This window comes from Alligator sinensis, unplaced genomic scaffold, assembly GCF_000455745.1.
Source record: "Alligator sinensis unplaced genomic scaffold, ASM45574v1 scaffold919_1, whole genome shotgun sequence".
NCBI lineage: Eukaryota > Metazoa > Chordata > Crocodylia > Alligatoridae > Alligator > Alligator sinensis.
The window spans coordinates 1,864,398-1,886,388 of NW_005842191.1; the positions used below are offsets into that span (position 1 = coordinate 1,864,398).

General features: G+C 56.5%; 1 protein-coding gene across 1 annotated transcript; it reads right to left on the reverse strand.

The window, feature by feature from the left end:
- Positions 1-230: 230 nt before the first annotated feature.
- On the reverse strand, positions 231-19,746 carry GRN (granulin precursor). Its single transcript, XM_006026393.3, has 16 exons — positions 19,596-19,746; positions 11,321-11,479; positions 10,136-10,282; positions 9,527-9,611; positions 8,878-8,990; positions 8,349-8,496; positions 7,588-7,694; positions 6,396-6,525; positions 5,932-6,029; positions 5,555-5,791; positions 5,176-5,412; positions 3,968-4,201; positions 3,324-3,566; positions 2,866-3,093; positions 2,113-2,355; positions 231-1,780 (listed from the first exon to the last, which is right to left on the reverse strand). The coding sequence occupies exons 1-16, from the start codon at positions 19,722-19,724 to the stop codon at positions 1,634-1,636; spliced, it is 2,685 nt and encodes an 894-aa protein (XP_006026455.2). The 5' UTR covers positions 19,725-19,746; the 3' UTR covers positions 231-1,633.
- Positions 19,747-21,991: the final 2,245 nt, after the last annotated feature.

Below are 21,991 nucleotides of genomic sequence, written 5' to 3' on the forward strand. Positions count from 1 at the left end.
CTCCAGAGCACACCAAAAGCTCCAGCACTTTTCTCTTTTTAAAGGGGGGAGGGGAATGGCCAAGGCCCATCCCTGCAGCTGCTTCAGCTCTTCCTCAGAACAGGATGGAAAGAGGAACTGAGAAGCAGCAAGTAGTGCAGCTCCTAGAGCTCTATGGGCTCTACCAGAGGGGGTGATAGTGCATGACCCTGCAAGAGGAGCACAGGGACAAAAGCCCTCCACGCACAAGCTTCCTACAAATCCTTTATTGGCACACACACAGCCACCCACCCCTACGCAGCTCCAGCAGAAAGAAACCCATCCTAGACTTGCCTCTTGCCAGCTGGGTACAAACTTGGCCTCACCTCATGGAATGGGAAGAGTTGAGCAGCAGCAGTGGAGGGCTACTGGGAGCAAGGGCACTGGCCAACCTGCTGCCCTCCACCCTCATGGTAAGTGCTACAGTGCAGCAGCAGGAACCCCCTGCTGAAATGCCCCTGCAGCAGCAGGAACCCAGGTAATGGGAGGGGAGTCCCTGCCCCAACCACTACAGCAGTAGCTACCTCTGCCTTTTGATGGAAGGCATCTTAGGCCAGCCTGCCTCAGCCTCTCCTGGCTTGCCCCAAGGTGAGGGTGGGTGTCTGGTGGTCCAGGCCTTACACAAAATACAGACTCAGGTGACTCATACACTCTTCCTAGGCATGGCAGGAGGTTGCTTTGCAAGGTCCCCTTCTAGAGGAGAATCTGAGACTCCCCCTGCCCCTGTTTTCCTTGTGCCAAGCTCACGTAGAGATGCCCAGTTTGTTCTGAGGATAGACAGCAAGTCTGAAAAGGCAGGAAGGAGCTGAGGTGGTGGGGACTGAAGATGCCTATGGAGTTGTAGGAAGCTGTTGATGGAAAATCCCTGTTGCAGGCCAGGCCATACCTGAGACCTCTCAGAGGGTCACCACAGTTGGCCCTGGAGGTGACACAGCTCGTCACTCCAAGGCTGTAGGGTAGCTGGGCTTCCTAGCACAGCAGAGTGCACTGCAGCAAGCCAGCTGTACATGGCCAGGAAGAATACTTCCACCTCCTGGCCTCCAACTGGCACATAGCAGGGGAAGAAAGGAGTGTTAGGAAGGGCCCCTCCTGGGTGGAGGCGAGTGGGCAGCAGCAGTAGAGGGCAGCAGGACAGAACTGCAAGGGTGCAAGGCTGCACCAACAGTGCAAGGCTTTTGCTGTCAGTACTGAACACAAAGGCCTTGTGCTGCAGGGTGGGAAAAAGGACAGCACCTAAGGGATGGTGGTGATAAGGCAGCTCAGGCCAGTGAGCAAAAGGCCCTTCATTCTGGGCAGTCCCTGCTGTTTCAGGTAGGGCAGATGGGCAGAAGTGGGAGGGAGGCATCAGCCATGCCTGTTACACCCTCCCTTTCTCCCTCCCCTGCAAGGAGTGAGCAAGAGTTGGGGGGAAGGTCACAGCACTCCCCATGCTCCACAGGGAGGAAACAGAGGAACCAGGAGACACCCATGGGCAAGACAGAGAGACAGTGGGGGCAGAGTAACAAACAAGCCTCGTGGGATGAGGAAAGCCCCCCTCAAAGCATCAACTCTGAAAAGCAGAGTCCACAAGTGTGTGTGGTGGTAGGGGGGTCCCCAGGGAGCCCCAAGAGGCACTTCACAGCAACATCTGCTTCTTTGGGTTGCCAGCAGAGAAGATGCTGCCATCCCAGCGCTGGGGCCCATGCCAGATGCAGCTGAGGCCCTTTTTGGTGCAGCGGTACCCATGGGGGCAGCAGTGGCGCTTGTCATCACAGCAGATACCCTATGGAGAGACAGGGGAGATCAGTATGTGATCAGTCTTCCCCCACCACACCCTCTGCCTCCACCCCCCAATAAAGCAGCAGTCCCCACTGTGCTTTAATGGTGGTGCCTCCCACCACACAATGCCCAGCAGGCATGGAGGGGTGAAGGGGAGAGAAGGAAACAGTCCAGGGCACAGATTCACCTCAGCTCACAGAGCAGGTGCCAGGCACCTAAAATCATATGCTACGAGAGCTCTTTTCTATGTGGGCACCAAGCCAACGCCCCCCTCCCCCTGTCCAGAGCAGCCACCCCAAGAGGAAGCAGGGCTCCTTTGCCTCGTCTGCTACCAACCTTCCTGTAAGGGCAGCAAGCCCAGGCACCCGTGGACACCTTGCAGCAAGTCTGGTTGTCGTGGCAGAAGCGCGTGCTGTCGCAGGCCACATCGTTGCTGGGCTCGGGGCTGGCTGGCAGCAGCACAGCCGAGGGGCCCAGGCCCACGGGCAGTGCTGCCTGCTGCTTCTCACAAGTCTGCGCCACCAAGTTGCAGGTGTAGCCCGTAGGGCAGCAGTGCTGCTTGTCCTTGCAGCACACGGCCTGGGTGATGGAGGAGGGGTGCAGTTGGTGCCTTCATGAGGCGTCAGAGAGAGCAGCCTAATGAACATGCTTACCACAAGACATCCAAGAAGAGAACCCCAGAGTCCTGGCTCCTGCCTCCTCATTCCAAGCCACCAAACCTCTCCCCTCTCCGGGAACAGCAACCAGGAATCCCAGGTCCCAGCTCCCGCTCTAGGCTACTGGAATCCCCTTCCTTTCCCAAGATGGGGCTGGAGGAAGTGGGTGCTACGACTCCTGTGTTCTGGTTCCAGAGACAAGACTCCCAGCACACAGATGGAGGGGAATATCAAGGTACCTTCTCACTACTAACCCCAATCCTCAGTCCCAGCCACTGACTGCCCCCACCTGTCCACTCATTCCTGTTCCTTCTGTGCACTGACAGAGGCAAGGGAAGAGGCTATCTGGAGAGGGGTGCCTGGCAGACTACCTAAAGGGCCCTCGAATGCCCAGGAGGGAGCTGCCAGAACAGTGCCCCCACCCCGTACTCACATTCGGGAGCTGGCAGCAGGCCCAGGCACCTGACAAGTTCTTGCAGCAGGTCTGCCCATCTTCACAGCTGACCGTTGCATTGCACTGCACATTCTGGACCGGGGGGGTGCTGGTCACATGCACCCTCGCTGCAGACATCCTCAATGGTTTGCTCAGGCACCTGTCATGTTCCAGGTCACAGGTGTGGCCTGCAGGACAGCAGTGGAAGCCATCCGAGCAGCACACAGCCTGGACAGGGAGAGGAAGGGGGAGGGCTCACAATGTGGCACCAACCAGGTCCTACACCTCCTCCTCCTCTAGCTGGACCCTAACCTGCCACTGGCAACTGGCTTGTATTTTTGCCTGGCCAGGGACTTCAGGGAGAGGAGAGCAACCTGCCATCTGCCAGCAGATCTGACCTAGGCCACAGCTGATGCATTGCCACAGACCCACAGCACAGAGCTCCCAACCTCACACACCTGAGGCAGGGGACAACAAGTCAACTGTCCCTGTGGTCCTGGCACCCTGCAGCAGGTATTTCCATCCGGACAGAACTGTTGGCTGTTGCATTTCACATCTTGGTCTGCAGAGGTCACTCTCCGCAGGGCTGGGGTCTTCTCCAGCCAGGGAATGCTGGTGCTGCCTTGCAGGCAGCTGCTCCCTGTTGAGTCGCACTTGGAGCCCTTGGGGCAGCAGTGGATGTGATCTGGGCAGCATGTGGCCTGGGCAGGAAAGAAGCAGAGGCCCCCAGAATGATGGGGATGTCTCCAAGAACATCCCTGTCACCATCATCTTCAGCCTCTCCTTCCCCATTCTCTGCTTGTGCCCCTCCCTCTTTACCTGCAGCCTTGCAGTCATAGTCTTGGGCTTACCCCACAGCTTGGCTCCCAGCTTGACCCACAGCCCGTGACCAGCCCCAGAGGGGAAGTGGAAGTGGAAATGGCAGAGTCATGATGAGCCCTTGCACTCTTCCTAGTGACACTGGCACCTCTTCCCCCAAAGTGAATGGGAACAAAGACTGCATGCTGGCTCCAGGGCCCATGCCAAGCCCCACTTGACAGCCACTTTGCAGCTTCCTGGAGAGCCCTGGAGCAAGCAGTCTCACCCTAGCTACACTCCTCACCTCTGGAGCAGGGCAGCAGCCCCAGGCCCCCGTCAGCAGCCTGCAGCAGGTGTTTTCATCTGGACAGGACGTTTCATCGTCACACTTCACATCTTGGCTTGTAGAGGTCACTCTCACCAGAGCCGGGGTCTTCTTCAGCCAGGGGATGCTGGTGCCACCCTGCTCACAGCTGCCCTCTGGGCTGCACTTGTAGCCCTTAGGGCAGCAGTGCATGTGGTCCTGGCAGCACGTGGCCTGGGTAGGGAGAGGGGAAGATATTCAGCATAAGGCTCCTCACAGCCCTGCCCAGGGAGTTTTCACCACACCACACTGGCACTGCACCATGCAGAGTCACTGGGTCCCCCAAAGCCCCCTCAAGGTCACCCAGTTCTTCCAGTAGGATATCCTGGCCTTCCTCTGTGCTAACAATGTCTCCCAAACTTCTGCTATTAGGAATGTCACTGGTATACTACTCCTATTTGTATCAAAGTCCATCAACAACCAGTCTCTCAAGACTGGCCCCTGAGAAATGCCACTGGGAGCCTTGCTCCAGCCCAACAGTGTCCCTCCTTTCCCCTTCAGCCAGACCACTCTCTGCCTCCCCAGCCTCACACTAATCCCGGTCTTCACCAATCATTTCCCATATGACAGTGTATCTTGCCCTGGCAGGACAGATCGCCTAGCATTTCCTTTGTCTAAAAACCTGGCTACCAGGACAGTCTGAAACGCTCACATCAGTTAACATGCAGTACACCTCATTTTCCATTACCTTATTCTTCCATTCAAAATGGGTCCTAGGGCCTTGCATGCAACTTCAGACCATCAGGCCTATGGCTGCCCAGATCACTTTCCCTCCTACTTCCTCTCTCTTAAATAAGAGGACATGTGCTGATCTCCAGTCATAGGGCACCACCCCTGACTTGACTGATTCAATAAGACTCCTTGCTCCTGGACATGCACTCTCATGTCAGAGCTCCGGGACAGAGTGGATACGTTCTTCCTAACTGGGGCAAGTTAAGCTTGATATACTTTGCTTTCACTTAACCTGTGGAATATCCATATCCCCACACTCCTTCCCATTAGCCATCCAGCTTTTGCTCAGAAGCAAAGGGCTGATCCGAGTACAGGTTCCTACCTCATCCTTGCCCCACTTCCTCCTCTCTAAGCCATTTTTTGTTTTCCTGGCCATAGTCAGGCTTCCTCCTGTGTGACATATGCTCCCCACACACCTGTGGCAGAGGGCAGCAGCCCCAGGCCCCTGTCAACAGCCTGCAGCAGGTATCTCCATCTGGGCAGGACGCCTGGTCATCGCATTTCACCTCTTGGCTTGTGGAAGTCACTCTCACTTGTGCTGGGGTTTTCTTCAACCATGAGATGGTGGCATCACCCTTCTGGCAGCTGCCCTGCCCTGGGTCACACGTGTACCCCTTGGGGCAACAGTGGATGTGGTCTAGGCAGCACACAGCCTGGGGAGAGCAGAGATGGGGGATTCTTGTCATACACGGAGGCCACGAGTGGCCATGGGGACAGGAGAGCTCCAGACAGGGCTTAGGCCCGCCCAAGACAGCACAATGCCTCAGGGACCCACACAACTAACCAGTCAGGTACCTCTGCGAAGGGACAGCAGCCCCAGGCCCCTGTCAACAGCCTGCAGCAGGTATCTCCATCTGGGCAGGACGTCTGGTCATCGCATTTCACCTCTTGGCTTGTGGAAGTCACTCTCACTTGTGCTAGGGTTTTCTTCAACCATGAGATGGTGGCATCACCCTCCTGGCAGATGCCCTGCTCTAGGCTGCATGTGTAGCCCATGGGGCAACAGTGGACATGGTCCAGGCAGCACACAGCCTGGGAAAAGTGGGGGTGAGGGATTCTGGTTAGCAGGTATACATGGGGGCCAATGAGGGCAGGAGACCTCCAGACAGGAGTTAGGCCTGCACAAAGCAGCACAATGTCTCAGGGACCCATACGACCAACCCGTCAGGTACCTCTGAATAGGCACAGCAGCCCCAGGCCCCAGTGCTCAGTTGGCAACAGGTGTTCCCATCTGGGCAACTCGTAAAGTCATCACATTTCACATTCTGAGCTGGAAAGCAAGACAAATAGTTGGAGCCAGGTATGGGAGCCCCACCTTCCTCAACACGCATATAGCCACACAGCTCCAGAGGGGACTGCACAGGTGTACTTTGCCAGACCTTTGTGAAGTGTGTCACACTGAGGGAAGGGTCCTGTTATGGAGACACCCACCAAGCTAACTGAGGAATGCTGTGCTTGGGGTCTAGTGCCATCCCAAGGCCATGTTGGCAATAGCAAGGGAGGGCAGGGTAGGAACACCAGTACAGTAGAGGAGGGTTCCCCCCACCCTGATGCCTAGAGGTGGGCAGCACTTCTCTTCAAGCAGTCTCAGGAGATGCAAGGTGAGAACAAAGCCAGCCCCCCCTTCCTGCATTACCTGAGTTGGAGACTTCTGGGAGCCTCGTGAGTGGCTGCATCTGGCCCAGTACAGAAGTGCATTTAGAGTGCTGCAGGTCACAGGTCATGCCCTGGGGGCAGCAGTGCAGTTGGTCGCTGCAGCAAACAGCCTGCACCCGGGGAGAGAACCCACAGGCGATAAGACTCCTCGCAGGCCAAGGGCTCCCAGAGCCACAGACCCCATTCCCCAGCAGCCACATGCATGGGGTGAGGGTAGGGACCAGCCATGGGCTCAGCTTCCAGCAACAGAAGAGCAAGAGAGCAAGGCCCAGCCCCAGGGTACACCCTCTAGCCTACTTGACAGGCCCAGAACCCAGTAAGCAGCAGCCACTTTCTGGGCTGGAACAGCTAAGAGAAGGCAGCCAACTCAGAGCCTCATATTTTGGAGGACAGCGATGTCTGCACACAGGGACCTCGGCAAATCCACAGGCTGTGAGGGACCCTCAACATCCCCAGATTTTGGATGGGGCACAAGTGTCACAGCATTCCCCCCCAGCATGCATCCCATCATGGGGATTCTGGCTGGCATCTGAAGTCCCCACATCAAAGTTTGGTGTCTGTGGCTTAGTTTCAAAGAGCTGTCCCCTCCTGGAGGGCCTGAACCAGCCCAGAGCAGATACAGTACAGGGAGGAAGCAGCAGCAGCCAGGAACATAGCCTTGCCATTCACCCAAAACACAGGTCTTGTTTGGTGCAGTTGTGGCCTCTGGGCTGTGCCCATGCCTGCCCCATGGCACCACATGGGGTAACCCCATAAGATTCCCAGCCCCATCCTTTCCATAGGAAGATATCGCCCTGCCTCAGGTGCTGGCTGTGCAGTGCATGGCACCACCACTAGGCGGCATCAGTGCACTACAGGCCCTGGCTTCAACCTGCCCACCTCTCTCCAGGGACAGAGGGTGCTAAGACCAGGTATTGCCTGGCAGTGCTTAGGCACCTCCATGCCATGCAGGTGGAGGATGGGGAGGAAATGGATCTTCTTAAAGGGGCAATGCATGATCTCAGTGGGTCCACTGGACAAACACAGAGCTCAAGTCTCAGGAAATGCCTGGCTGCCTTGGGGCACCCAGCATTGAAGGTAGGGGGTGAATAGGCAGATCACAGAGTACTTCAGGGGAGAAGAGAGGTGCATGTCATACCCTCCCCCAGCTCTCTCACAAGGGTCTCACTCACATTCTGCAGGGGACAGCAGCCATACTGGTTAGTTGGCAGCTGGCAACACGTGGCATCATCTGGGCACATGGACTTCTGGTCTGGGCAGGTGGTCTTGTCAGCCAACACTGGAAGAGATGTGAAGTGAGGGGAGCCGAGGACATAGACCATCAACCCCTGGCCGTGCCAGCGGCAGCCCTGCTGCCTCATATAGCACCTCCAGCTCCCAGGACCAGGTGTGAGCAGGGTTGGAGCAGCTTTTGGGTGCCTCACTGTGGAGAGGAACTCCCAGACTAGCCCTGTGCTACAGCAAACACCTCCCAGGAGCCAACAGCCCTCCCCAAGCTTCACTTGCTGCTTCTCCACCTCAAAAGGGGCTGAATAAGGCCAGAGGTCTCCACAGACATGGGGAGGTGGGAAGTGTGGTTGCTGCTTAGCTCCACCCAGGGAGGGACAATTCCCACATCTGCCTGCAGCTGGGGGCCAGGGAGGGTAGAAGGTCCCAGGTAGAATTTGGTCAAGGTCCCATTTCACTATTGCCCAAGCAACCCCCTAAATGATTCATTTCCATAATGATGGGCAAGAACAGCCCTGGAGTCTCTGCAGGGGCACAGCATGCAGCTCAGAGGCCACAGAATCCTCTTGGGATGGGGCAGGTTGAACCCTCCTGCAGCCCAGACACCAGATCCCATGCCAAGTACAGGGGGGCCCAGACTCCCTGGCTGGCCCCTGAAAGCCCACCCAAAGGGCAGCAGCAGCCCATGGGGACATCTCCCCCATACCTAGTGCCCCTAGCCCTGGCGTCCGCTTCCTGGCTGGGAATTTCACACGCATGGGCTGGTCCCCATCAGCTGACAGGCACCGGGAGCGAGCCAGGTCACAGGTAGTGGCATGAGGACAGCAGTGCACCTTGTCCACACAGCAGGAGGCCTGTTAGAGAGGGGGATATTAGCACCAGAGCAAAGGGGAGCCAGGTCCCTGCCCCTGCAGCTCCATCCTTGGGGAATCCAGACACCTGCTCCCAGGCAACCACAGGAGGCCCTGAGACAGCTCCACCCCCTTTGCTCAAGTGGGACCCCCCCACAGCATGGCTGCACTTCCAATGCTTCCGTGGGCTCCCGAGACCAATCCTGCTCCGCAGCCCCTTGCTATCCCTGCCCTGGGCACCCCACGTCAGTTTTGCCAATGCCCCTCAAGCCCATCCCACAAGACCCTACATTTCTACCCCAGGCTTCCCCCTCCCCAGAGGTGCTGGTGCCTCTCAATCTTCTGCTGCTGCCCCACCCAAATTCTCCTCTTGGTGCTCCCTACCTCTGGCATAGGGCAGCACCCCCAGGTGCCATCAACAGTTACACAGCAGGTGGAATCATCAGGACACTGTGATTCACCATCAGGACACTGGACAGCAGCCAGGTCATGAGGATCTGAGAAGAGCAAGGTCAGAGTCTGGCACGAGATCACCACTGTGCTAGGGGGAGGAAGGGGGCAGGGGTGGAAATCTGCTTCAGCATGGCTCTAGACCTGGCCACTTGCTGCCTCACGCAAGGAGGGAAGGGTAACAAAGGCAAAAAGGTAGCCTGAACCACAGATCAGCATGCTCCAGTTGGCAGTCAGGTGCATGGTCCTCCTCAGAGGGAGATGTGGAACATATTCCCTCCCCTGACAGTCCCACATCTGGAGAAACCTCCATTCCCAGTGCCCACAAGAGGCTAGGTACATAGAAGGACTTGGCTAAACAGAGGCACATGGCAGGTGAGTGCAACAGCCACTATGTAGGTGATGTGAAGAAACACACTTGGTGGAGACCCTGGTATCAAGCAGCCCAGAGTGATATTTGGTTGCATTCTGGATACAGGGCTAGAGGCAGAGGCCAGCAATGCCAATGGCAAACCAGTTGGCCACGTAGCTTCCTGGCTAATTGGGGAGCCAGAAAAGTCATGGGCCCTCACCAGCTCAATACCTGGGAGTGTGAAGCAGGATTTGCCATCAGCGCTGCAGTGGGAGCCTTGGGGGCAGCAGTGACGCCCATCAGCACAGGAGACGGCCTGCAGGAAGAGAAGGGTGGGGAGGGCATTGCCATCAGGTCTGGATGCGGCAGAGAGAAAAGTCAACATCTTGCAGGAGTAGGCAAATGTCAGCCCCTCCCTTCCATGACTGGGATGAGAGGGGACTGGGGACTCTAGCCCACCACAGCTCTCCAGGTGCACCTGCATCATCTTCCACCTTAACAGGTAGGAAACAGCCATGGTGAGTGGGTCTGCATCAGGGGCAGAGGAGGGAGAATAGAACCCAGGAGTCCTAGGTCTCAGCTGGAGCACACTGCATCCCTCACACAAAAAGCAGATGCTTCTCTCTCTCGCTGGAGAAAGAAGAGGTACATTGGCAGATCCTATCCTGTAGCATTGCCTCTTTGTGCCCATGCTCAGCCCACCTAAGGGCAGGGCTGGAACTGAACAGCCCGATCCAGCCCAGCTATCTGCCCCATGGGATGATGGATACAACTACTTGTGCCCCAAGAACAAAGCAGGCAGGGAACCCATGTGACCCTCCCCTGCCCAGAGGCACTCACCTCTGACAAGGGGCAGCAGGAGAAGGAGCCAGCCGAGGTGCTCAGGCAGGTGTACTCCGCAGGGCACCAGGTACCATCAGGACATGTAGTTCTGGAGGGCTCAGTCACAATCCCTGTCTGGATCATAGGCAGGGACTTCAAAAAGACCTAGTGAAGAAGAGGGAAGGTGGCTGAGGATTGGCTGCTGGGAGCCCTAAAGCTGCAGACAGGGCCTGCCACCTACTCACACTGGCTCTAGGTCACAGTGCAAAGCAATGAGCTGAAAGGCTGCCTTGGGTTGACCCTCCAAGAAATTCACCAGACCCCATCTCCTCCTGCGGGGGCACAAGGAACAGATTCTCACCCCATAGGGAGGGGCACTGTACAGGAAGAGCTCCCAGCCCAGGAGAGGGGGTGGGAGGCGATTGCTCACATGCAGTCTTCCCCTAAGACGCAGTCTGCTGCTTGCATGGCAAGCACAGCAGAGGGCCCTGGTTGCAGAGCTGGTTCCTTTTGGCCAGTGCACAGGGCCCCAGTGGAAGGTCTCCCTTCAGAGGTCACTAGAGAACAGGCCTGGGGGCTGAGGCCGCTCCATGAAGTGAGATCACCTCCCCGCACGGGGAAGCAGCTGCCAGCATGTGATGGGGAAGGCTAACCGCAGCTTCCCAGCAGGGCACTGAATCACAGTCAGGCCCTGGTAGCAGGGGTTGGGCTGGAAAGGGGTGCTGGCTGTGGCAATGTCCAGTCTTGGCCCCTGAGCCACCCCCAGGAAGACCTGCCTGCCACTCACCTACAGGCTCTATTGTCTCCAGGACTGGTCCCCTCAAGACTTCCCCAGCCTTCCAGCACAAAGCTGGCTGCCTCGCGAGTGCCCACCACAAGCACTCAGCCTTGAGGGCAGCTCAGGCCCTGTGGGTCCCTACTCAATACACAGGGACTGGGCAGAGCTCTGTTAATCTCGATCTTGTTTCATATAAGCCTCCAGCGTAAGGGGCATTCGGCTCCTGGTCAGACCACAAGCGGGCTCTATGCTCAGCCCTTGCTTAGCACCCCCCTGCTCCCCAACCCCGCATCACCCACACCAACTGTTCTTCTGCACCACAGCCTTGTGGGGAGCTCAGCCTTCAGGGCAGCGCATCCCCTGCAGAGGGTTTCTCTGATGCCCCTTCAGCTGTGCTGACACCATGAAAGGAAACAGGCACTCACCTGAGACAGCGGGCAGCAGGCATAGCCATCCCCACCTGGCTCCTGGCAGCAGGCCGAGAATCCTTCACAGACCCGTCCATCAGGGCACTTCAGCGAAGCCACAGCACCAGCCAGCACCAGCCACAGTGGCACAAGGGCCCACATCCTTGGGTAGGGCATCTGCAAGGGACCAGCCAGCAGCCGTTCAGCGCTCACCTGCAGTCAGCAGCCTCGCTCCCGCAGTCGCACAGGGGACCTGCCTTTCACGCTGGGCAGCCAGTCAGATGCAAGGCTAAACAGGAGCCAAGTGGGCCTGCCCTTGCAGCCCGGGGCAGGGCCCCACCTGCCCTCCCAACCCCTCCCCTTGGAGGGGCTCTATCCTAGTGGCTTGGCCCAGCAGGAACTGGGGGTGGAGATGGGAAGGGAGAGGGTCAGGATCTTTGCCATGCATGGGTGCTTTACTTGGTTCCCTTACTTACAGGGAGGGGAAACCCTCATGTTGCTTTCTATTTGCCTTCCTCAGCCCTCCACAGCTGGTAGCTATCTGCCCCTCCCACTCTAGGGCTGTTCCCATGCTAAGCCTTGCAGGTACCAGCTCCTGCTGCCAGGCAGAGGGGCAACAGCTGTCATGCAGTGCTGTGCTGAACATCTGGATGTGCCAGCAGAGGCCAGCAAGTGGGGCAGGGAGCTGCGACTCAGCTCTGGTGTTGGCCTCAGCTCCTCCCTCCCAGCTCTCCACTGCCATAGCTAGGAGCCTGCAGCACTACAGTTGCCCCAGTTCAGATGCTCCCCCAGACCCAGCCCACAATGTACTGCCTAGTGCCAGGACACCCCAAAGGCCCAGGACATCCACCACCTGTGACCTGCTGTTGAGAGATGCAGAGGCAAAGCAGAGTGCTATGGGAGGGCAGGTGGAGGATCTAGGCTCTCCAGACAGCCACAGCTCACACCTGTCCCTCCCCTCCTCACCAAGGCAGCCAAGCTACACAAGCAGCAAAGTCCAACCTGATAAGGCCTCCTCCCTCCCTCTTCCCACAATAAAAAAAAAATCTCAGCTTCAGTAGGGCCTGAACACAGCCTAGCAACAGAAACAGGAACAAAAGTAATTTATTAGTACACAGGAGCATGGGGAAACAGCCAGACTTAACATAGGGTCCACCCTGCCCCCTTACTCCATGGTTTCTCAGCCAGATCCACAAGTGGGAGGAGCACAGTCTCTGGGTTAGGACACAGAGCTGGGCACCAGGACTCTGGATCCCATATGTGGTGCTACCAGCTTTTTCCCTCCCCGCAGGGACCAGAAACCCCATGCCTGTAACACAGGCAAACAGAAGGGGACAGGGCAGTCCTGGGTGGGCTCCTCAGCATGGTGTAATGACTTCAGAGGCACCATCTGCCATCCCCTTTCTGTGAACAGGGCCAATTGCTGTTTACCCCCCAACCCAACACACACTCTCTCCAGCTGAGCCAGCTTCTGCAGGTAACCAAGGCAGGGGGGGCAGCTCATGGCCTTCAGGGCAGGCAGCTCTTTCATACAGGCACATGGCTTCTGCCATGTGCTGAAGGAGGAGCAGACAGGCACCCTTGCTGCACCCCCAGGTGAGCTTCCTCGACAGCTCTGCCTGCTCTGGGCCACGCAACACCCAAGACACCTACAGCATCAGCCCCTGCTGCACAGCTCAGGGAGTGCCAAGAAGCTGCAGAGAGGAGTGTGCACAATGGGTGGGGTTGTTTTTCAGCTTGGCCACATACGGCTCAGCATGTCCCTATGGTGCTGACCCAGCCCTAGCATCTCTTCATGCCATGACCAGCCGGCTGACTGAGCTCCAGGCGTTTGCCAGTCGCTAAAAGCACACGACAGGCCTCCTTCAGGGTGCCAGCAGGATCCAACCAGCCCTGACCTTATTGGTGGGGGGGAGGGGGTAGAAAAGGAAGGGGGAAAAGAGAACCAAAGCCCCTCCTTTCCCAACCCATTTTGTACATGGCAGTGCCCCCAGAGGGCAGCTGGCTCCCAGCTCCTGCTGTATCAAGTGGGCAGGTGCTCCAGTGATTGAGTTGGACAGACTTGAAACAACCAAGCCCGATACTGGGGAGTGGATCATGTCCTGCTCATCTCTCCCCCTCCACCCTTAGGAAGATCCCACAGGCCTCAGCTTCAACAAACCTTCTCTGAGACAGGGGTTACTCTACCAGTCTGGCCTTGACCACCAGCTCTCTCCTCCTTCTTGCCCAATGCTCTTGCTGCTGGCAAGGAAGCCCCAACCCAGGACTCCATGAGCCCTGCCCTACACCAGCCTTGTGCGCAGGGCAGGCCTTGAGAGCTGGGCTCATGGGATGGCTCCAGGCTCCCCACAGCCCTGCAGCAGTCCAAGAAGCTGGGCAGTCAGGCTCTGTGTCACAGGGAGATCCCCAGCACTTGCAGCTCGGTGGCAGGCAGGATGTTACCCAGCTTCCTCTGCCCTCCCAGCTGAGGAGCACTGGGACTCTCTGGGATTCTCCTCTCCACCAGCCTCACCTCCTCTCCTTCAGAGAAGGGCAGGAGCTGTTGAGACAAGGGCTGCCAAGCTCCTTCTTCCCCCAGTGGCTCCAGGAACCCAATTCCCACTGAAGTGAATGGGATGATGGCATCCGTCCTGCCCAGGCAGGTTTTCAAATATCAGCGCAGTCCATTCCCAATGCCACAGACCTCGCTGGGGGACTGAAGATGAGTCACTGCCCTGTCCATAAGGTGGAGACCACAGCACTGAGCCACTACCCAAGGAGGGGCATGGAGCTGGTTTCCCAGTGCCCATAGAGCCTATGGACAGACCAGGAGCTGCATTGTTCCCAAGCCTGGCACAGTCCTTTGGCCTCCTCCTTCCTAGAAGAAATAGTGACCACTACCCACTGTACCAACAAGATGCTGCCTGGCCTGAAAGACCACACCCTGGTGCTTCAGGTCAGGTTACAGGATGAAGCCTGCTCCAGAGCCCCTAGAGGGAAGGCCACAGGAGATGTCCAGCTCACAAAGACAGGGTAAAAGGACCTGCAGAGCTCCTCTGCCCTGCTGGGGAGGGAGAGAAGGTAGGGAGATGGACAAGCTATCTCCGAGCCTCAGAAATGATGGCAGGCCAGCTCCACAGGAAAAAAAGCAGATCCCACAGCTCCCCCAGGCAAGCCAGCCCCAGCACAGACAGCGAAACAAGGCATCTGCACACACAGCACTCCTCCCAGCCCCAGCAAGCAGCTGAGCACTGTGAAGAGAAAGCAGCGGCGTGTAGTCAAAATGCTGAACTGGTGTCAGGAGACCTGGGTTCCAGGCCCCTCTCTGCCACAGACTCCCAGTGTGACCTCGGGCCTGTCACTTCATCCTGCCAAGATTTAGGATCTCCATACTTGACATCCAGGGGCCAAATAAAGCAAGCATCTTAACTCTGGCAAAGCATATTAATGCTGGCAAAGCATACTTGATACTGCCCCCCCCCGGGGTTGGGAAGTGCTGAGGGTTAGCAGCACCAGTGATCTGATTTCCCCATCAGATGAAGCACCGGTGTTCTTGAGCTGGATATATAGAGAGAGAAGGGAGCACTCCCAAGCCTTCAGGTCTGCAAGCACACAGCATGTCCAGAAAGACATGCATGGAAGACTCTGTAGCCAGCACCACAGCAGCACAGGGACCGCTGCGCCTGGCAACAGAGACCTGTGAATGTAGCCCTGTGCAGACCATCCAGGGAGCCTGACCTTGGCCCTGGCCAGGCTGGGAGACAGCAGAGCCAAAGGAGATGCAGGCAGGACATACCTCTTCCCCCCTGCCACCCTCCTAATCTCTCTCTTTGGTATCTTGCAAGCTCAAGCCACAAGACACAACATCCACAACCACAGCTTGCCAGATAACATTGTCTCGTGGTGCAAGAACCCAGCATAAGGTGCTTATCTCGCCCGCTGCATCTCAGCTGACAGGGCCAGACGCTACCAAAAGGGAGGTTACTGTCATCCAAAAGCCCAGAGCATGGGGGACAGGGAGGGGTGAGAGGGGTGGGCTGTGGCCTTACTAGCCAAAGGCAGCCCTGTGGCCCCTCTGCCCCCACCAGCATATGCAAGGAGCAGTCTCCTACCCAGAGCCAGACATCTCAGGCACCAGCCTTTTCTAGTACCCACCCAATGGTTTCTGGCCAAGGAAACTAAGCCAACAAGAGGTGCTTGGTCCCTCACTGGGGAAGCACATCTATCTCCAATAGACGCCAGGGCAGCTGGGAGTCAGAGACCTGCAGGCAAGGAACTATTCCTGCTTCCCAACCAACCAACCTGCCTTTCATATCCCCTTGCAAGTCACAGCCCCTGAGGCCTGCTGCCTCCTGGCTAAGGGAATTGTCCAGGATCCTGCACTACTGGAGCCGCTCTGGGCCGACAGACAGGAGAAATGAGTCACAAAAGGAATCCAAAGAGCTCGGAAGCGCATCAGGTTACATCACAAGGTTACTTCTCCCTCAGCTCACTACTGAGGCTATCTCCAGGCCTCAGCAATGATGTCTTATTGTATCAGCCACCACAAGAAACCAGCCTCAGTCCTGCATCCCTGCACCCTTCAGCCCCAGGAGGGATCCCCATTTTATACAAGGAGAAGCCAAGGCCCAATAAGTGGCTGCAAGTCAGCAGCAGACCCAGGAAGAGAGGTTCAGACTAATGGATGGCTCTGGCTCATGCCAAGCTGCAGAGTTGATCTGGGTGGTGTCTGTAACAACCTCCTGCCCCTAAGCGCTCTGAACCACAGGATCCTCCTGGGAAAATCAATTCCACCAACTCTAACCACGAAGGAGCCATCCCTGTACCTGGCTGAGACTGTAGCTCCTGGAGTCTGTGTCTGCTCCACTTCTACCCCCACCAGTTAACCCAGGTCAGACTCCTTCCCACCCCTCACCTCAGTTCCCCCACCTGACAAAGGGATAATGAATGCCTCCATCCGGGGCTACACTCACCTCTCTGCATAAGCACTGACAGAAGTGCCTTCAAAGAACAGTTCAGTTCATGCCTAGGCACAGTGGACAGTGGTCATCTTACTATTCCTTGCATCGTTCTAGTCCATAGAAATATGTGGACTCCCGAGCAGCTCGCCCAGCACCCCCCTCACCCCCTCACAAACACGGCAAAGCCCTGTGAGAACCCCTCTGACCCCAACCAGCCTCTCACTATTGAGAAGTGACTTGTCATCACTCTCACAAGTCACATGCTAGAGTGGCGTGCAACTTTGGACAAGTGTCAAGTCACCAGCTTTTATGGCAAACAACATGCGTGAGACCTGGAACCGTGTCTGTATCCCAGGTGCACAAGAACAGTGTGCATGTGGGTGGGTGCAACAATGCATGCAGTGGGGCAGGGTAAGAGGACCTGCAAACCCCAGCACTTCTCACTTGATTCATATGACCAGTTTCTAATAACCATTTCTGAAAGCCAAGTGGGAAATGAAACTCAAGCTAACTGGGGAAATAAAACTGAACAGACTAAGGTCAGAGACCAACGGCTTATCTACCCAAGGAAACAGCCCAGAGGGCAATAATGCACTAACTCCATCTGTGGATGTTCTTATGCGATGATAAGGAACTAGTGCTCTTTACACCCCCTATTTACTCTGCAACAGCTATTGCAGGTTAGTTTCCCCCCGAGGACAAGCCCAATATAAAGAAGCATGCCCAAGCCAGTCAGAGCCCATTAAGGGTGGAAAAGCCTCCTTCTCAGAGATGCCAGCTACAGTACATATGTAACCCCTGCTGTGGCTGACAGTGTTTCATCTTCTAGTATAGGGCTGAGGAGGTGGTTAGACCATTGCTACAATCCTACATAGCTCACAATCATAAGGTTGTATTTCAGCTGCATTGGGGCCAGCAACCATGTTGCACCAGTATCTCTATAATACTTGTTTCCACAGTGTAGACAAGAATCAAGAAGCAAAGTGGGGTGGGAAACAAAGCCGGCCCTGTTTCACTGCACCTCCAAGCTCTTCATTTCCTTCTCATCCAACAGGTTGTTATGCCAGGCAGCAAGGGGAGGCTCTCAGACAGCAGTGCCCAAGAGATACATACAGTCAAGGCTCTGGGGAGACCTGCTCCAGGCAAAGAATTCCTTAAATTTGTAGAGTCTGGTCAGAACAAACATATGCTGGTTGGCTGATCCCATAAACCCAGTGCATGCACCCAGTTACCTGAAGCAGGACTGTTTACTATTCCAGCCATAAATACAGAGGCGGCTGCTGTTTTCATGGCCAGGTCAAGGCAAAATTACAGAAGCTCCAGACTCAGATACTCGCTACTGAGGGGAATTCGCTCCCAGAAATTAGTAACCTGCACAACCTGCCAGGCTTGTTTCAGCACTAGGCTAAAACCATCCTTCCATGCCTCTCTAAGACTGAGGTACCGACCCCAGCACCAGTGAGGAGAGAGGGCTTATTTGCTTCTGCCTTCGCTACCAATAAGAGGTGCGTTCTCAGTGAGATGATCAGCGTCAGATCTTAGGGCGGGCAAAACTCTTTGAGTAGCTTTGAGTGAGGCAAACCAAGGAAACGCCACATCCAGGAACACTTGGGACAGGAAATATAGCATGGGCCTCTCCTAGCTACACTGCACTAAAAGAAAAACTGCCCAAGCCCAGTTTCCACAAGAACCAAACGAGCCTACGTACACTGACATCTTGCTGAAAAGTCACCTGCTTTGGCATTGAAGACAGCCTCAAACACTGAAGGGACGCGGTTCCCCATGGAAGGGTCTAGCACAAGGATATTTCCCCCTGAACAGCGTTACTTGGTCACAGCCACCCCATACTACACCAGGATTCTGCTTCTGGGAAGGGTCCGATTTAGTGTGCTTGGCTGCAACAGCCAACATCTGCCTAAGGAAAGAAGGAGCAATGCCAGGCTAATTCATTCACCCAAGCAGCACCACTAAAGTTTAATCATATGAACCCAGCTCTTTGTTCACTCACACACATCATCATGGGATACTTCACAGACATGGGAATGAATCACTTCCTTGGTAATGGGCAGGGAAGAGCCAGGTCTTCAACCCATGCGGCAAGCACACGCACTTTATGCAGGGAAAGAAAGAAAGAACGGAGAGGGGCAGCCATGTTCTCCCTGTCGTGCACACAGTCCCATGTATTCACGACAAGACCAGTTTCTACCTCACGTATTAACCCAAGCAGAAGCAGAGTGAAGTACGGGCCTAGCTGGGCATATGGCAACAGACCCATCACTGTCAGCACAGAACAATGTCAGACACCTGAAATCAACACTTTGCAGTACCCATCTCTCATCTCTGGTGCCAGCTGCACTCAACTCCACCCACTCACAGCAACAAGGGGAACTCAGGCTGCTGCAGGGTCCCCACCCTGCTCTGCCCAGCACAGGGCAGGCTGAGCAGCCAGCTAGGCTGCTGGGGCAACGCAGCCTGAGAAGCAAGGAGGTGAGATGCAGAGCACAGGGGAGGCCCCTTGAGAAGGGAGAACTCCTGGTGAGGTGGGAGGCCTGGGAAGGAAAGGAGAAAGAAGGGTCCTTCCAAGGGGCCAACCCCACAAACCTGGGAGAGGAGGGCAGGGTGTGAGCCCCCTTGCCCTGCCCTGCCCTGCCCACCCCCTATCACAGCGACTCCACCCAGAGCTGTGCCCCTCTCCCAGCTGGCAGGGGGGAGCTGCACTCCTCAGGACAGGCTCTCTGCCCTCAGCCTGTGCAACCTGAGAAGGTGGGCAAGGGCGGGGTGGGGGGGCAGAAGAGGCGCCCCCAACCCTGACACCCGACCGATTGATTTTTTTTAGTTTTTAAAGGAAATGTGTTTGTGTCCCAACTCAAATCGGCCAAATCCATTCCAAATCTGCCAGTCATTCAAGAACCGCATGTGGCCCTACTCCCCGCAAGTCTCCTCTGCCCCCGCCTGGGGCTTCAGATGTTTCCAAATCCTTTGGCGGGCATCCTACGTGCAAGCCCAAGCCCAAAAGCCTGGGGTTCTGATGCCCCCGAGCCCGGCTTGCCCTCGGCCTGAGGGCCAGGGAGGAGTCTCCCCTTTCTGTAAGGCTGAGGTCTCTCCGCTGGAAGTGAAAGTGGGAGGCTAAGTAAGCATGACCTCGGCCAGGGTGGGTGCTACCCCCTGCCACGTTCGTGGCCGCCCCCAGCCAGGAGGAAACCCAGGTGGCGGCCAGGGTATGTCCCCTGCCAGGTGGACCCCCGCGCAGCGAGGAAGTGCCGACACCCCGCACCAGCCTGGCACCAACCACCCCGTGCGGCCTGGCCTGGCCTGGCCTGGCCTGGCACCACCCGCCTCGCCCCGCGTGGTACCTGCGGCTGCGGCGGCCGAACCAGACGCCAGCTCCCGACCCAGCACCACAAGAGCCAAAGCCACGGCCAGATGCCAGCCGCAGCCGCTCCCCCGGATTGGCCCACGCGCCCGGCCTGCCTCGCCCCCATTGGCCGCTGCTCCAAAGTGGGGCGGAGAATTCGGCGGCGAAAACCTGCCCTGCCCTTCCCGGGAACCCCCGGTCAGGTGATGGCGGAGTCACATGACACGCGGTCCCTTCCCCCCTTCCACGGCCCGGCAGGAGCTTGCGGCGCGTGCGTTGGGTCTCTCGGTGCTGAGGGAGCGAGCAGGAGGGAGAGCCGGGCTGGGAGGGACCCCCGAGGGGATCCAGTCCAGCCCCTGCTCTGGCAGGGTCATCCTTAGCCGAGCCCCCAGCACAGATCCGGCTCGCAGGGGCCCGCAGACACGACAAGTGTGGCCCAAGCCACCCGCCCCTGCGCTCAGCTGCTAATGTGACATTGGCCCTGAGTGCCCACCTGAGTCCCTGCATGAAGAGGCATCTGGTTGCCTTGGGGGGTTGATGCCCTACTTGAGGGTGGATGGCCCATGTGCTTATCAGTAAGGAGCTGCTAAGAAATGGTAGACCTCACGCACCACAAACGGCTTGGAGTGGGTGTATTCTTGCTTCTGTAGCTGCCCTACTTCTCTTGCTGACTGCGTTAGACCAGCACTGTTTCCCACAGAGTACGATGGATGGAAGGAAGGAAGGGATGCTACAGCATCTGCAGGCACCTACATGGCATATGGGTGACATTAGGCCCCATGAAACAGGCTCTCCAGTGTTGCTGGCTCCTGTGAATTCACTGCATGTAACATGTTTTTGGCCCCTTGTGGCAAGAGCCAAAAACTCCCAGTTTCATCTGATCTGAGGGTAACAAAATGTGTCGTCCTCACTCTCCTTGGTCTGTGCCTCACCACACTAAGCCTTGACTCCAGAGGTCACAAGCTGTACTGCAGATGCTGCCCTGCTCCCTTTCCTATGGCCTACCCAGCTTTTAGTAGTCACATGATCTCCTCCTGCCTTCTTGGGGGGTTGCTATCCACCCATTTTACATCTAAAGGTAAGAGCTCAAGCAGGGTCTCTTGCAGAAACAGAGCCCAGGAGACTTATTTAATAGAGCCAAGCCAAATGACCTGGTGCAGAGTTACTTGCCAATGGTCCGTGCAGTGCTCCCATCACTCGCTGGCACAGTGCCCTGTCTTAACAGTTGGTACCTCCCGTGCCTCATTTTAAAGGCCCATATTTTCCGAAGTGCTGAACATGTTGGGTGTTGAGCACTTGGGCTGGATCCAGAGGTGCAGGCACATGTGGTTTGTGGTGCTGCAAACCTCTTTGCAGTGCCACAAATTACATGACTTGCACATTAATCAGTGCTCTGCGCTGCTAATTTGCAGTGCAGGGCAAAATTTGTTCCCAGGATTTCCCAGCAGCAAATCCCCATCCTAAAAAAAAGTAGCGCAAACCGTGCCAAAGTGGCAAGCACCAGGACAAATGCAGAGACTGGGGGTGAGGGGGGGGCAGCAGGCTGCAGGGGCGCCCAGTGAAGGCAGCTGTGTGCATTGTGGAGACCCCATGCTGAGGCATCAGCAAGCTGCTCCCTAGTTGACTGGGGTATAGGGTGCCTCAAGACAGGGGATCAAGGAGCCCCAGGCTGGCTCTCCTCCTGCAGCATGTGAAGCAACAAGACACATGGGCCAGGGTGTGCACTGGGGCACAAAGTAGAGACACACATTTGTGCCACTACTATTTGTACTGCTGTAAAGGCACACCCCTGCTTGCGTGGGCCTGGCCTTGGAGAGCAGGTGCAGGAAGTTCCCCCTCCTCCCCTTGGTCCTAGGGTTTTCACCTATGCAATTTCCTTCAAAACAAGCTTGAACTGAAAACACTTTTTGTTTTCAAAGCCACTCAACCCCTGCCCCAGCACTAGTCATGCTGATGCTGCACAGACTGCAAGGACTGTGGGAAAGCAGAAGTGGAGGAAACTGCAGGAGGGGCTGGGCTGGGGTTGCTGTCCTGTAACCCTTTACTAAGGGTTGCACTGGGAATGCAGAGAGATTTGGCACCCATGCTCTGGTGCCACACAAACCTTCCTGGGGCCTGGCCCTGGTGAGGGGAGGGTAGCTTTCTGGCTGGCTGTGACAGGAATCATCCTCCTGTGCACCTAGCAGAGTTTTAAGGAAGGCAATTGCTTACTCTGTGATTTTCCTGCAAGGGCTACTCCATGTAGATTGCATGATACTAGGATTTGGTGGAGTCCAAGCAGTTAGTGTAATGTGGGGTGGGAGGGGTCACTTGTAACTACCTGGGGGTGGGTCTGGGGGTGATGTGTTAATAACAGAATATGGAAAAGGGTGTATTTCTCAGCCCCCCCCCCCC

Bases quoted from the DNA above. Each gene is read 5' to 3' on its own strand.
- GRN (XM_006026393.3), bottom strand. From the start codon at position 19,724: ATGGGGGCGAGGCAGGCCGGGCGCGTGGGCCAATCCGGGGGAGCGGCT. The intron at 5,413-5,554 runs GTACCTGACTGG...TGCTCTCCCCAG, and splicing joins GCTGCTGTCCCTTCGCAGAG to GCTGTGTGCTGCCTAGACCA. The intron at 3,567-3,967 runs GTGAGGAGTGTA...TTTCCTGCCCAG, and splicing joins GCTGCTGCCCTGCTCCAGAG to GCCACATGCTGCCCAGATCA.